The sequence below is a fragment of the Hoplias malabaricus genome, chromosome 10 (genome assembly GCF_029633855.1).
Source record: "Hoplias malabaricus isolate fHopMal1 chromosome 10, fHopMal1.hap1, whole genome shotgun sequence".
Lineage (NCBI taxonomy): Eukaryota > Metazoa > Chordata > Actinopteri > Characiformes > Erythrinidae > Hoplias > Hoplias malabaricus.
The window spans coordinates 25,761,269-25,777,854 of record NC_089809.1 but is presented as its reverse complement, the minus strand read 5'-3'; the positions used below and the strand labels follow the sequence as shown (position 1 = coordinate 25,777,854).

Sequence of the window (16,586 nt, the reverse complement as noted above, 5' to 3'; positions counted from 1 at the left end):
GTGTTTGACTGGCCTGTCTCCAGTACACATCTGTCTCCTTTCCATAAGCATATTGGCCAGTGGTCAGCCTCACTCACAAGATAACACCTCAGAACTTATATAGGTGTGGGCATTCCCAAGCCATCCCTGAGGTAATGCCATGTCATAATCAATTTACATACAGCTACTCTGATAAGTTTGGCACATCATTTTATTTTTTTTTTATTTGTCCAAAAATGTTGCATTCTGGCAGTATTAATTTCAGTTCTGTGTGTTCCAAAGTTAGAGTGGAAGAACATTTCACAAGCTCGTCTGCAGTGAACAAAAATGATGATATATAAAAATGCATCTCTATCAGCAACATTAAAACAAGAGCAGAGCAGTGAAATAGTCTCTGGCGCGTAATGAGTTTACATCCATTCTGTTTTTATCAGGTCTGTAAAATGTAATAGCCTGGCTGTTGGGGAACAATGCACCTCTGCATTAAGTGTATATTAGAATCTCTAAAAAGCAATTTTCCTTTTCTCATTCCATGCCCCAAAGTAGAATATGGAGTATGTTTGTACTGTATCTAACTTAAAGGTGTTTATTTAAAAAAAATAATTATAAAATAGTTTTCAAATCTTTAAAAACTGTGAAAAATTAAAACTTTTTTACAAGCAAAATGCTGAAATATTCCTTTAACTGCTTCAAGTACTTAAACAGCCAAAAGATTAAGCAGTTTGCTGGAGTGAAATACTTAAGGAAAAAAAAGAATTGAAGATATTCGCCTTATTTCAGGCTTTTATAAAAAGAGGTTTGAAAATTGCCCAGGCCGGCAGCGCTGGCTGAGCAGTGAGCTGTTGATAATCCTTAATTAGAAAATAAATTCCAGCCGCAGGAAGTTCTGCACTTCTTTCAACACCTGCAGCACCTTCAGCAGCAGCAGGAGAGTTATGCTGTCTTTTTATTTCTCTCTCTCTCTCTCTCTCTCTCTCTCTCTCTCTCTCTCTCTCTTCAAACCTGTATGTCTTTCATTCTTTCTTTCTCTTAAGGAATCTTTAGGAGTCTTTCAAACTACACTGAGCATCTGCAATAAACTGTTTCACTGAAAGTTGTCTTTGGGAATTTAATTGCTCTTTTTGAAATTATGAAATATCTCCTTCATGATGGAATTTAAAAAATAATAACGCGCTGTGAATTGGGCTGCAGCACGGTGGTGTGGCCTGTGTGGTGTAACTGTGATACTGATGATGTGTTGCTGTCTTATCTAGGTTTGTCTTTATCAGTCCTTTTTGTGCCCTAAAGAAATCTATCCATTATTCTAAAAATTAATTAAGATTTTTAAACAAAAGACAAAACCAGAATGGCAGAGCTGTCCAAAGGTTAAAGGTTGGTCATATCATCAGGAGCTTGTGAGTTTGAAGCCAGGGATTTAACAGACATGAAAAGCCAGAACTGTAGAGAACAGAATTTGCTTTGAACTCTCAGGATGTGTTTCATGGCCTGGCGTGGACCTCACTGTCCCCTATACTCAGCATTGTGCCAACATACACAGGCATCTGTTAACATTCCAGAACTGGGCAGTTAATGTTTTCACTAAGTGTGTTGAGCTGATTATTGACAGCATTTAAACAGAGGCTGGCTTTACATCTCCGAGGAGTATTCATCTTCCACCTTGAAAGGATCATAATTGATAGAGTCTAATGGTGCATTTACACTGCTCCGGTGCGTTGATGAAGGTGAACACATCTGACCTCTCCAACTGGCCGCATGTGGGCATAAACAGAGGTGTTCCCTGAGTCGTTCAATTAAATCACAAGTGGGTGTTTGCACCTATCAGGCAAGCACCGGCTATCTTCTGATTGGATAGACGCATTGCGTTGTTTTGCATAAAGTTAACCTTGGCTCAGCTTTCTACCGCACTGCATCCCCGATCTTGACGCGTCAGACCCATAATGCACTGCATGGCTGTGTCTGACAGAACCAACGCTTTCCATTGAAAATGAGTGGGATACGTTGCGGTGCGTCGACACACTGGAGCAGTGTAAATGCATTGTTATGCTGGAGTCAGACTACGCTATTTTTTTTTACTTTAAGGATGGTCACCATGTCAGATTTTGTCAATCAATGTGCTATAAATTCATAGCATGTTTTTTGTCAGAAGACTGGTTACATTACATGATTGATGCTGACCAGTCATTATTGGTGTTCTTGTGTGTGTTGATAGCTCGTTGTGGAGGCGGGTAAAGAAACTGTCCTTTGTGGCTAAAGAAGCACTGTTTGTGATGCTAGCAGTTCTGTATTCTGGAAAAAAAAATCAGAAGAAGAGGGGAACAAAGAGATTGTGGACGCATTCCTGGGTGTCACAGAGAGGACACTGTGGGCTGGCTATCCTTCAAAGAGAACTTGAAGTAATGTGTAGTGTCAAGAATGTTACAAACAAGAAGCTTCAGGGTTTAGTCTGTGTTTACATCAAGAAGTAAAATATTACTTCTTTCCTCAGTTTCATTGTTCCACCTCACAGCAGCAGCAGTGTTCCTCTGTCTCTTTTTCATGTTTACCTATGTGTGCTAAAGTGTGCTTTGTTTTCTTATTGGTCAACATCAAGGAATATGTCACAGAAGCTGTCACATTGCTGTTCTATGAGTATGTCACAGTAAACAGTAAACACATTCCTTATTCCTGATGCTCATGTGCGGGTCTGATGCTGGAAATGTATCAAATATCACAAGTCACATCAAAACTGAACTAAACATGCATAGTCTGATCTTGACATTAGCTGGACAAAGTAAAAAACCAAAATACATCATTTTCTGATCTTTGAAGATTCCCATTTTAATTGGTTACAGTATTGTGCAACTACCCTATTCTTAGCAAATAATCAGAGAATCATATTAAATGCAATCTATTTTATGTCTTTTTCTTTTGCAGCATTAAGAACGTCACACCTAAGGTAGGCGCAGAGGAGACCCACGATGCCATCCGCCGGGCATTCGAGGTGTGGCAGAACGTAACGCCGCTGCGCTTCGAGGCTGTGCCCTACAGCGAGCTGGAGCGAAATAAGAAAGATGTGGACATTACGATCATATTCGCCTCCGGATTTCACGGAGACAGCTCACCTTTCGATGGAGAGGGGGGCTTTTTGGCACATGCCTACTTCCCTGGGCCTGGCATCGGGGGTGACACTCATTTTGACTCAGATGAGCCTTGGACCCTGGGGAACCCTAACCATGACGGTGAGTGAGGCTGGTACATTGGACAGCTCCTGTATGAGCTCTACAGCTTTACCTAGCTCTGATGCTGATGCTGATGCTCTGATGCTAAAGACGGTTCATATCAGATGTTCCCATTAGCCAAGTGCAAAATCACCTAGAGTGAAAGCCATGAGTTCATACATGGTACGACATGATTATCTAAGATCTCAGATTTTAACCAAGTGAAAAGCTGCCCTGGAGGCAGACTGTGTTAGGTTTCATCTTGTCAGCACTGCCAGGAAAAGATGACCCATTTCACACCGACATGCTTAAGCCCAGTAGAATGTTTCTGAGGCTACTGCTCCATCCACATATAGTAGCATTTGAATCTGAATGTGGCAGAGCCTGGGTTGTAATGTAGTACACATTAGAATATGTTAACAAGCAGTTTGAATAAAGAATGACTGCAATAAAGCACTGTTTCCTACCTACAGTAAGTAAATCTGTTGTCCAATAAAGTCATTTAAGGCTGTGTTAAAGGCAGCAGCAGTGCTGGCTGGAGGCACTTTCAGGTTCTTATCACTATGGGTAAGGGGGAAGGCAGATTCAATCCCATTGTAGGCCTTGATGTGGCAGTAAAGATTTTCCCCGTGGGTTGCAGGAAGCGCTCTATTGCGAGCCATCAGTGATAATGAGCTGGAGAAGCATTTGCCAGAGTGCCGGTGATTCATCCGCGCTTTCTCCCTCTATCCAATATTGATGGGGCTGATTTTGGAGATCCAGCTCGCTGCATGTGGAAGACATGGAATTATGCATTAGATTGAATTATACATCCAATGCAAAGAAAAAAGAGCATGCTGTCGAGTAGGGGTACAGGCATGCATATTTCATCTGAGACAGTGACCTAGGGTGGTGTGTGCCTGTGACAGTGGGATATGTGTGTGTGTGTGTGTGTTTTGGGGTACGTGTGTGCTGGAGGTCCCCCCCCCCCCCCCCCCGTATGGCATATGGAGATGTCTAAAGGACAAGAGGAGAGGAGCAGAGGAGAGGAATCTCGAAGGCTTGGTGTTCTGACTCACCATGGCTTGCAGCAATGAGGCTACTCACACACACATGCATGCTTGCACACACACACACAGCTTCATGTTTTCACTCTGAAGGACCAAGTACATGCCCAGAATTAATGTGTACCTGTATTTGCGATGTTGCTGTGGAAAAAAAAAATGCTATGACTTACAATATCTTCATATGTATTTACATTATATCAGCACACTTTTGTCCTTGGGTTAACCTATGTTTATTAGTCCAACGTGAGTTTAAAAAAGAAACAATATATTAATTTAATATAATAGGTTTCATGTATTCATAAAGATATAAAATGATAATGAAATAAATTACACATTAAAATTCAAGGCTATTAACTTAAGTTAATGCTTATTCAGTGGTAGTGTTCATTATATATTATATATGATATATTATATCGTTATAGTATTGAAATATCAATGTATATTTATATATTACTATATTGATTTACATAACCATAACAATAGAGTTAAATATCTTTGTGAGCTTTTTGAAAAATTAAATATTTAATATACCTAATTTTTTTATTATACATTTTTTTTTACCACAGTAATTCACTTTTCTTTATAATGATAATTATAATAACTTATAGGGTGTTTTACATGTTTAGAGAGAGAGAGAGAGACAGAGAGAGAGATGGTGTGTGTTTCACTGTCTGTGACCTGCAGGACTGTGAGTGCTATCGGGTTTCTTCTCTACCTGAGCTCTCACATGACCAGTCTGAATCAATAACACTGACCGAGCTCAAACAGTCCCTTTAAGTTCCTTTATAGATCCATTTTAGCTTGGCCTACAGCTGTCGTTTGTTGGCCATCACCTGGTTATGGTATTAATACACTGAGGAGGATTACTTCATCCAACAGTGCTTCTCTTTGTGCTTACCCTGGATGTAGTTTTTTTGACAGGATGTAGTCCAATGGTGTGCTATTATTTATTTATTTATTTATTTTGCCATTGGGCCTAACAGCATGTGTGGAAATATCAAATTATCTTTTAAATTGTGATTATGTTCTGTACATGAAGCTTGTTGTTTTGGCCATACTCACTTTTTCTGGCTTGAGCCTGGAAACCTTGAGCAAGTTGTGAACTAATGCTTGTCGGTCATGCTTGTGATGTTATTTGAGTTTTTGGTTGCTTCTGATTGGTCCAGCTCCTCTACAGGCATCACAAGCTCTGTTGTATCAGGTTCAGTTTCTCTGTTTAATATGAATAACACCAAAACCAAATTGTTCAGAAGTGTTCAAAATAAAGGAGCTAATTTAGTTCTTGACCTGGATTTACTGTTTTATAAAAAAGATGTTGAAAAGCATCCTAAAGGTTTTTTTTTTATTCTAAGATATCACTTGGGGGGAAAAATCCATGTTTATTTTGAAGAGTGTTGGTGTTCTTCAGGTTGTATTTTCAGGTTTTCAATATTTCAAAAAGATGAGACACATCACCCCAGTACAGTTCTGTCATTCCATTCCAATAAACCTTTCCACCTCCTCCAGCGAGCTTTCATTTGTTCTCTCTATCTTTCACTCCTCTCCAAACATTACCACCTTTTGTGAGGGCATCACTCTCTTCTGCTGCTCCACTCTTCACCTTCTCTCTGTGTCCTCCAGCTATAGCCTTTAGTCACAGTACATCAGTCCATCAGTGCAGCAGCAGCACTTTTACTCTCCTCCAGCTTCCACTGTCCATCTCTGACTCATAATCTCTCTCTCTCCCTGACTGTCCGCCTCTCTCTCTCTCTCTCTCTCTCTCTCTCTCTCTCTCTCTCTCTCTCTCTCTCTCTCTCTGCTACTCTTTGCTGTTACATTTGATCATTTATCTTCTTTGTGTGTACATGTCCTTTAACACACACACACACACACACACACTGTCAAATCAAATCCCCAGCTGGCCTGTTGCTAGGGAAGGCTGTTGGTGAGCTTGTTTTGGTTGTTTAGTTGTGGGTGAGGGATTATAGTCTCCTCCAACATGTGGGGCAGCGGTGCTGCTTCAGCTTGCCCTCACCACCAGGCAGAATCTCTCTGTCCAATTTGTCTTTCTGTGTCACCTCTTCTTCTCTATATACAATCTATCATTCTCTGTCCCCCACATCTCTCTTTCTGTCTCTCTGTCTCTCTGGCTAGCTACTCTCCAGTAGAGGTGGGCAATATGGCCCTAAAATAATAGCATGATATTTCAGGATATTATTTGCAATAACAACATTCTTGGCAATATGACAAATCTCTAAAAAATATTTGATTAGTGTCAAGAACATTCTATAACAGTGTAACGAATACATTTTTTTGTATAAATGCAACAGTTTCAAGCATTTAAGTAGAGACAGTAGAGTTCAAATAGGTTATTATGTAAAAAAAAAAGCAATATTTTATCAAGATTGTAAACAAGCTGAAAAAAAAAGGGGGAACTATTTAGTGCATAGATATAAACACCAAACATAAATAACAATACAAAAAATACTCTTAAAGCATTAGAGTAAAGGCTGATATATGCGTCTGAATTTACTCGACACAGAGTCTATACCACAGGCTACGCAAGGGCCCTACAGCGTTGGTGTCTGTGTCGCGCTGCAGTTACACCGCCACACCACAAGGGCTGAATGTCAAACATCTTCCTCTACACAATGTAGTAGTGTAGTAGTATTATACGTCTTTAAAGTGCACTGTTTAGGGAGTAGTGCACTGTTTGCGACAGAGCATAGTTTACATGAGCTGCCAGGAAAGAATGGCATGGATTTGCTTCTGTCTGCAGTCTCTGTAGTGTGGAACAGAGGAGTTAATATGTGTTTAATTCTTTGGTTCAACTCAAACAATGTCCGTTCTACTACTGACCAATCACAGTCATCGCATCGGTACGATGTGTAATTATGTTACTGGAAAGGTTCACGTCAGGCTACACCGTAGGGTTTGTGTTCACGAGTTGCCTACGGCATAGGTTTGATGCAGAAATATAAATTGGGCTTATGTAACAAAGAAAATAAAATAGATACTCTGCTTTGTCTGTCAATTTGGGTTAGAGTTCACATTGACTGTTGAGTTCTTATGATTTTTACATTCTTTGTACTCAACTGGGTGCTTGAGGTGGTGAAACAGATTAGTTGTGTTTCCCTGTTCTGTTGTTACAGGCTTCTTGCATATTTTATATATTACCGTGTTTTTTTTTTTTTGTGTATGTGAAAAACCATATGTGACCTCCACACTGCTGAAGTTACTCCCCTTTTGGGAACAAACACCACAGACACTTTCTGCTGTACTTGCTGCTGTGCCTAAATGACAAACGCATTTAACATAGACCATATTATGCATGAGTGCATGATGTCAGCATATCACTATTATCATGATTTTTTTATTGTTTTAAAACGTATATCAATATTATTATGAATGATACAAGGCACAGTCCTACTCTCCAGTCCATGTTTTTTTGTACTTTCTGCCTCTTTCTGTCTCTCCATGTCCCCTCATCTTTTCTCCTCTGACGCTTTCTGTCTGTCTCCTCTACATGTCTCTGTCAAGACAGTTCTTCCAATGTTTCTGTCTTTGCTCTTTCTGTCCCCTTTTTTCTGCTCTACTGCCTAGGCTGCCTCCCTATGTTTCCTCTGCCTCATTAGTCTCTTCTCTACCTCTCCATCTGTCCCGTGTCTCTTTCTGTCCACTGTTCCTCTCTGTTCCCCTGCCTCAGTAATGTCCAGCCTGCCTTTTTCTATCCACTCAACCACTCAATGTCTCCATCCCTGCCCACTCTGCATTTCTTTGGCTATTTCTATCCATCCATTTATCTATCCATCTGTATCTACATTTATCTCCTGTTTACATCTGAACCACTTATTAACCCTCTCCCTTCATTTTCACCTTTTTTATTCTCACACTTTTACCTGAGGGTACCTTTCCTCAGTCTCATTTCTTCTTCTCATTTTACTCAAATATGCAAGTTTATATACATACACACATATAACATACACATGTAGTCTGTGCCAGAAGGCAGGTGAAACAAAGCTGCTGGAGCAGGCCCGCGCTGAAAATAGGTCACGGCTGTGATGTATAAAACACTAAATGGCATTTATCCTGTGAGGATGAAGAAGAGTGGGTCACAGCTAATAAGATCATTTGTCTGGGCCACGAGAACATAGCACACATATCTCACACAAACAGTGCTTTTATCCCACTTTCCTTCTCTTTCTCTCTCTCTCTCTCACACACACACACACACACACTTATTTCTCCCTCCTGTTGTATCCCTCTTTATCACTCCATCTCTCTTTTCACACTCTTTCCTTTTCCCCCAGTGTCTGTGCACTATAATATCTGCTCTGTCAAAACCTCCCTTAGGAGGATAGGGGCAGACAGAAAGAACAGTGCTAGCTCACAGGGGTGTGTGTGGTTTTGGGCCCATCTCCCCCCTCCCAAACCTGAATCACTGATGCTTCTATGGCTGAGAGAGAGACGTTAGCAGAGAAATAAGCCTGCCCAGAAATAACCCAGCCCAGCAGTGTTCTGACAGGTTTAGCAAAGATATATTTATACTTGGGCTGTGGTAAACTACAATTAATGTAGACTTTGACCCTAATGAGAGATCTCTCAAATAGTCCCCATTATTCTCCAAAACACTATACTGAATGGTTCTCATGAAATTGAACATGACACACACACACACACACACACACACACACACTCACACAGGGTGAGTAAAAAGTCGCAGGACACCCTTTTATTTCAGAAAGGAAAGGGGAAATTACCTATTTGAATACTTCAGCAAGTAATGGGTGAGGGGACTCTCAACCCCAAAATGTCTAAACTTTTGTTGTTCTTTATACATTCATTATGTTCATTATAAAACAACAGGTATTCAGATGTCATTTTCTCTTTCCTTTCTAAAAGAAGGGTGTCCTGTGACTTTTGATTCACCCTATATATATTTTATCCTGGAATCACTGGGCACAAGGCAGGGACACACCCTGGAGGGGGCGTCAGTCTTTCACAGGGTGACACACACACTCACACCTACGGACACATTGGAGTTGCCAATCTACCCACGAAGGAAACCGGAGCGCCCGGAGGAAACCCACACAGACACAGGGAGATCACACCAAACTCCACACAGTCACCTGGAGTGGGTCACCAAGGTGTATTCCTGCCTTGCGCCCAATGATTCCGGGTAAGCTCCAGACGAACCGTGGACCTGAATTGGATGACCAGTTAGGGATAATGAATAAATGAATTAATTAATATTTAAAATATTTAATAATAATATTAATAATATTTGAGCCTTCTTGCACTTCTAACATAATACAATGGCTTATTGTGCATCTGATATTTTGTCACCAAACCACTTTCATACGACTGAAGTCACTGTTTTGGAGCAAATTACTCCACCTCAGACACACTTTCCACCGTACTTCACTGTGCCTAAATGACTCATGTAAAAACTTTATGCTATATTATGGGTAACTTCATGACATCATTATGTAAACAAGTCAGAATATCATTGTTATCACATTATTTAATTTTTTAAATTGTTTTCCAAATATGACAATATTATTGCTAACAATACAATATGGCACAGCCTTATACATAAGGGCACAATTATTATTATATTGTCTTTGCTCTCTCTGGGTTAAATGGCCCTTCCTCTTAGCATGATGCTAGGCCATGTTGTTGTCAGTTAGCTGTAATACTGTGTACTATTTAGGAGAAAAGGTAAGGGTGTTCCAGGTAATAATGTAACACATTACCTCAATTGCTCTGTCTATGCTCTTCTTTCTTTCTTTCTTTCTTTCTTTCTTTCTTTCTTTCTTTCTTTCTTTAACTCTCAGGTGAAAATACTCTTTTTTCATTACATTAGCATGTTAGCTTTGAACTAGCTGCTGATAGTCTATTTAAATTTAGCATATTAGAATATTTTAGCAATTAGAGAGCTATGTCTATGGGACTGATGCCAACCTTTAATTATAGTTGTAGTGAATGAAAAGAATAAAGTCGGAAAGAATTCCTTTGCATCTTGGACAAACATGCATGTAATGCAACGGAGCTGTGAAGTATGCATGCTGTTTATAGCACTGCTGATATGGTGGCAGCATGGCACCATACCACACCAGATTACTCCCCAAACCCAGATAAGGAGAAATAGTTCTGTGTTCAGAGGAAATGCCCCTAGACTGACGTATACGGCCCTGAATCCAGTGAGTTTTCAAACTGTTAAAGATAGGCCTGTTCTTGGTGCACAGAAGAGGTACATGTCTCTACACTTGTGCAGGAAATGAAAATTCCAGGGTGATGTTTTCTCTCCCTCACTCAATGAGACCTGAAGTTTAGGCGGAGAGTGCACAAGACGCAAAAATGTTAAGAATGTATCCATGTACAGAAACCAAAAGAAAATAAGGGTTCAAAGCAAATCTCCTGCTTTGAAATGGCTCACATGGAAGTATGTCGAGGCCATGTAGCACAGCTGTGATTTGTTTGGCAAAATTTGTGCTTTATCTAATGAACGGGAACATTAACTAGAGTCCCGTTATGAACTGTGATCTCCCTCACTGATGGTTAACATGTGCAGTGTGTACACTTGAAGATGTGAGTCCTCTGGCCTCCCTGTTTTTCTCCAGTCCAGAATTGTGTGAGCTCAGTCTCTCTGTTGGGCTGCAGACAAGATGTGGAGAAGGTCCGGTTTCTTGAAAGAGCATGTGGTGTCCTTGTGGTGTGAACCCAGTCCCCTTGGAGGAGGCTGATTGGCGGGATGGTGGGATGTGTGCGCCAGATAAGACGCAATTCTCCTTTAACTACAAAGGCAGAAAGCCTTATTTATTCACTGGCTGCATGGGCTCGATAGCTATCAGCATTTTGTCTACACAAGGAAGAGTGTGTGTGTGTGTGTGTGTGTGTGTGTGAGAGAGAGAGAGAGAGAGAGAGAGAGAGAGAGAGAGAGAGAGAGAGAGAGAGAGAGAGAAAGAGAGAACAAATCTGTAGCTGATTTCTGTTAAAACCCTGTGATGTGATGTATGATGCAATGGGAAGAGGGTTGGGGTAGAGTTCTGTTGACAGCAGGTGACAAAAGTGTTTTGGTAAAGGGAAAGCCATAATTCAAAAGAAAACTCTGTTGTGCAGAGATGTTACATTGACAAATATCAGATCATATTAGTTTGGCAAGTATACGGCATGCTTACCTTGATTAATCTCTGCCCTTGAACAAAGATAAATAAATATTCACATAGATAGGATTGCAGGAGCGTTACTGCAGCATCCCATTGAATGCTCTTGCTCTTTTTTATTTTTATTTAATGTACTAGGTTTCCCATAATGCAATTAGGATTGTCACAGTTCAAAAATCATAACTGATGATTATTTCCTTCCAGAACTGTCATAGTAAAAACCAGGAACTGAATTTGAATAGTGGTATTCAATATATTAAAGGAATTATCATTTTAATACATTTTACAATATAAAATATACATCAAAATATATTTGGCAATTTGTTATGGACATGTAAATTATTTAAAAACACTATGAAAACTAGTACATTATTTATATAATTATAAAACTTGAATATTAAGAAAAAGTTGATTTATTTCCGTAATTCCATTAAAAAAGTGAAGCATGTATATTATACTCATTCATTACACACAAACTGATATATTTCAAGTGTTTATTTCTTTTAATTTGATGATTATAACTGACAACTAATGAAAACCCCAAATTCAGTATCTCAGAAAATTAGAGTATTACTTAAGACCAATACAAAAAAGGATTTTTAGAAATGCTGGACAACTGAAAAGTATGAACATGAAAAGTATGAGCATGTACAGCACTCAATACTTAGTTGGGGCTCCGTTTGCCTGAATTACTGCAGCAAAGTGGCATGGCATGTATTCGATCAGTCTGTGGCACTGCTCAGGTGTTATGAGAACCCAGGTTGCTCTGATAGTGGCCTTCAACTCTTCTGCGTTGTTGGGTCTGGCATATGCATCTTCCGCCTCACAAGGTCAGGTGATTTTGCTGGCCAATTAAGAACAGGGATACCATGGTCCTTAAACCAGGTACTGGTAGCTTTGGCACTGTGTGCAGGTGCCAAGTCCTGTTGGAAAATGAAATCTGCAGTGCTCTAAAGCTTCCTGGTAGACAGCTTGGACCACTCAGCAGCAGTCCAGTCCTTTTTGTCTTTAGCCCAGGTGAGATGCTTCTGACACCGTCTCTTGTTCATCAGAGAACATAACTTTAGACCACTCAGCAGCAGTCCAGTCCTTAGTGGAAGCAAGCCTCTTCTGATGCTGTCTTTTGTTCAAGAGTGGCTTGACACAAGGAATGCGACAGCTGAAACCCATGTCTTGCATACGTCTGTGTGGTGGTTCTTGAATCACTGACTTCAGCTGCAGTCCAGTCTTTGTGGATCTCCCCCACATTTTTGAATGGGTTTTGTTTCACAATCCTCTCCAGGGTGTGGTTATCCCTATTGCTTGTACACTTTTTTTCTACCATATCTTTTCTATCCCTTCGCCTCTCTATTAATGTGTTTGGACACAGAGCTCTGTGAACAGCCAGCCTCTGTAGCAATGACCTTTTGTGTCTTGCGCTGCTTGTGTAAGGTGTCAATGGTCGTCTTTTGGACAACTGTCAAGTCAGCAGTCTTCCTCATGATTGTGTACCCTACAGAACTAGACTGAGAGACCAGTTGCAGGTGTTTTGAGTTAATTATCTGATTAGAGTGGGGCACCAGGTGTCTTCAATATTGAACCTTTTCACAATATTCTAATTTTCTAAGAAACTGAATTTGGGGTTTTCATTTATTGTCAGTTATAATTATTAAATTAAAAGAAATAAACACTTGAAATATATCAGTTTGTGTAATGAATGAGTATAACATACAAGTTTCACTTTTTGAATGGAATTACTGAAATAAATCAATTTTTTCATGATATTCAAATTATATATATACATATAGTACATTGTTAAATCTAATTAAACTAGACTTATTTAGTCTTTTTAGACTTTATTTGTAATGAAACATGCAGGGGTGCTGTATGTACAGTATGCACATAGACCATATATTACACATAAGAGTCATCAGGTTGCCCTCTCCTACTGTAGATGTATTTGCATCAAAATTACAGATGACACTGTACCAGTACATATTCATGTTTTTTAAGTAAATACATGAGCAAATTATTGTTATCCACTTGATTAATTGAATTAATCTCGATTGTTATTATGTAATGTGTTGCATTTATACGTGGGTGTGTGTGTGTGTGTGAGAGAGAGAGAGAAGTGTGAATGCTGTGTCAGTAGCGGTGGTGGAAAAAGGTGTTTTGAGCCAGTATTGTATTTGCTGCGTATCCTAAGCTGTGTAAGGAAAAGGCGTCCTGCTGTCACCCACCAGGTGAACCCTCAAAATAGCCGCTCACCTACTGGCCGGGTGTTAGTTCTCTGTGTGTGGAGCAGCAGCCTCTTCCGCCTGCACAGCTAGTCCTAGCCAAGCTCGCTGGAGTCCAGGCCAGCTTGACCCACGTGTGCATGGTCAAACGGCAGCCTTAATCTCCACTGACCTTCAGCATTTCCAACTTACATCAAAGAGAAACTCATACTGAAGGAAAACACAGCCGGCAGAAACATTTAAGCTTTACTCCGGTCTATTAACAGTGCAAAATTGCCAGTGGGCATTTCAAGACTATCCACTATGGGGGTGGGTGTTGAGGGGGAGTCTGTGTTTGAAATGTTCAGAAATGGAAAGGTTTGTGAGTCTAGTTCTTGTGGCAGGATTGCAGGTGTGGAACTGCAGGGCCTGTGTCTAAAAGGATTCATTATAATTTTATTTTATTTTGCGTATTTTTCCCTAATTTCTGTCATGCTCCCTGTGTAGCTAGGTCCCCTCATATCATGTGAAGTTACCAAGCAGTGAAGGTGTAGGCTGTTATCTGAAGCCAGGATCTTTTCAAACAGCCACTGATGTAGTGTAATAGTACCACTCCGCACACTTGAAGGAGAGTTCTAAGTACCAGTTCTCTTTTATCATTTAAAATACACCTGCACTAAGATGCCTACATTCAGGAGCCCATGTCTGGATGCCAACTCTGGGATTCACACATTGCCTAGCATTGTGTTAATTGAGGCAGCATGGAGGTGCAGCAAGTAGTGTGTACAATTTTGTGTGTTCGTCTGTGTGGGTTTACAAAAACACATGTAAGTAAGTTACTTGGAAATGTGTGATGTCCTGTGATGGACTGGCACCCTATCCAGAGTGTGTTTCTGCTTTGGTGACTTATTACATTACCCAAATATTAGAAATATTATGAGATATGTTATTTTCATGCCCAGCACAGAGACATTAATCTGGTGCAGAGTTGTAAATTTTGAGTGGTTAGGCAAAGCACAGCAATATCCCAAAATCAGGTTAACTTCTCTCGTTCCCTTTAAAAGCCCAGTGCCGTGACAATTTAATCATGATAGCAAGCAGAAATTATTATAATAATTATTATTATTTGTATTGTTATGTATTATATTATTACTTTTAATAATTATTAAATTTGATTTCATTGTTTTCCTTGGCTATTATTAGGCTTAAATTAATATTTAACTGATTATGACCAAATTATTAATTAATTAAATGTGTTAAACCTCTGATTCACATTAAATGGTCATGATAGAAATGTTTTTCCATAAAAAAGAAACAAAAATTGAATAATAAATAAAAATGAAATAATCTGTTGAATTTCGTTTTTAATTGGGAGATATTTTAGTGGAGTGATGTTCATGTTCAGAATACCTCTGTGAGAATTTACACACGTTGTTATGTGCCTTCATGAATTAAGGATAAGACCAGGTCAGACAAGACTGTACGTCTTTAAGACAAAATGGGATCAAAACTAATGTTTCCCTGTAAGATTTTAAATATCAGAGTCCCTGTTGCACCATTTCACCCACACTGAAAAATGTATTTTCAACATTGAAATTAGAGCCCAATAAATTTTGTAAGGAAAATTTCTTTGGAAAGTTCCACTGCTAAACTAGAGATAGAGGGAGTGATTGGTGCTGGACAAAGGTACGAATGTAAAGATGCAGAAGCAGCTGGCTTCTCCACAATAGCCAGTCTGTCCAAAGGCACTGGCTCATTTCTTCACACCCAAGAACGGCCCTGAGAACCTGATCTAACCTGGAATTAGCAATGGGTAATGAAAAACGCCAGGAATCTGAGCACTCAGCGCTCTAGCTCTCTCTCTCTCTCTCTCTCTCTCTCTCCTTCCATCTCCAACTCAATTACTAGGACAGGCTGAGCACTGGAAAAACAAAACCCTACTTGTTCCTGTCTTTCCTTGCCTCAAAATTTTCATGACCGTGCATGCTGAAACAAAGAATAATAATTTGCAAGGTTCCCAAAGTCTACCGTGTAAAAGGGCTCTGCTCTGCTCTGTACTTAAGCTCAAGTGTTTCATTTCGATTGTACAATACAGCTTCCATTTATAGGAGAGTTTTTTTGTTTTTTGCATAGGGCTGTGCTTTGCTGTGGTGGAGAGCAAACAGCATCATAAGATTCTAGAGACTACAATTAGCAGCAGTTTCCAGGGCATGTGGAGGCCTATAAGGACATGTGACCATGTGGTGCCACGTCAGGAGCCAGGGGATTCAGACCAGAGAACAGTGGGCACATGTAACTCTTCTGGGAGCAGGCATTGCTGCTTGTAAACAGCAAACACACACACACATAGTTTCAGACACACACCACTCACAGGCATGTAGTCAAAGCATATAAGGACAGGATAAACCAAGGTTGATTTTTCTCTGTGGGGGTGTGCATGTTTAAGTCATGTATTAGGACTGTGTGACCTAGCTTCTTCTTTCCAATATCAGAACTCTGGACAGACAAATATCAAGTGATTTGTGGACCAGGGCACTGTTAAAGGAATGCTACTTAATGTTTTGACATAAAATTTACAGCTTCAGAATCATTGTGATTTTCCACTGACCTGTAATAAGGGCTCTGGGCTCAAAACTTAGTGAGCTATCTACATAGACTTGGCTGGACATAGCTAAGCTAGACATATGACATAAGCTAGACGTATGACATTTTATGTCATAGTGTGCGGGCAGTGCGTGTCTAAGTGTAGGCTGTCCCAACTCTTAGACACCTCAGACATGTTGCCTACTGAGATATTTTAATCTGGCCAAATTTTATGGTAGCATTAAACTGTTCCTCAGCCGTGAAGGCAATCCCATGATGCAACGCCAGCACAACTCCCGTCTATTTTGAGCTTCACCCAAAACAAAAATAATTAAAATCACTATAAAACCGGGAAGACTAGAATCCATCGCACTGAAATGCTGAGGCGACACTAGCTGCTGAGGTAAGTAAACACCAGTCGCATGCAGTGGGCGGGAACAA

The 16,586-nt window shown here is 40.0% G+C and overlaps 1 protein-coding gene across 3 annotated transcripts in view; it reads left to right on the top strand.

Annotated features, from left to right (window-relative positions):
- LOC136708479 (matrix metalloproteinase-16-like) overlaps positions 1–16,586 on the top strand; it is a 72,438-nt gene that overhangs the window by 23,506 nt on the left and 32,346 nt on the right. For all 3 annotated transcript variants that reach the window (XM_066683065.1, XM_066683064.1, XM_066683066.1), the window contains one exon: positions 2,893–3,197. In XM_066683065.1, the coding sequence (XP_066539162.1) occupies positions 2,893–3,197 (305 nt within the window). The remainder of the gene's footprint in view (positions 1–2,892; positions 3,198–16,586) is intronic.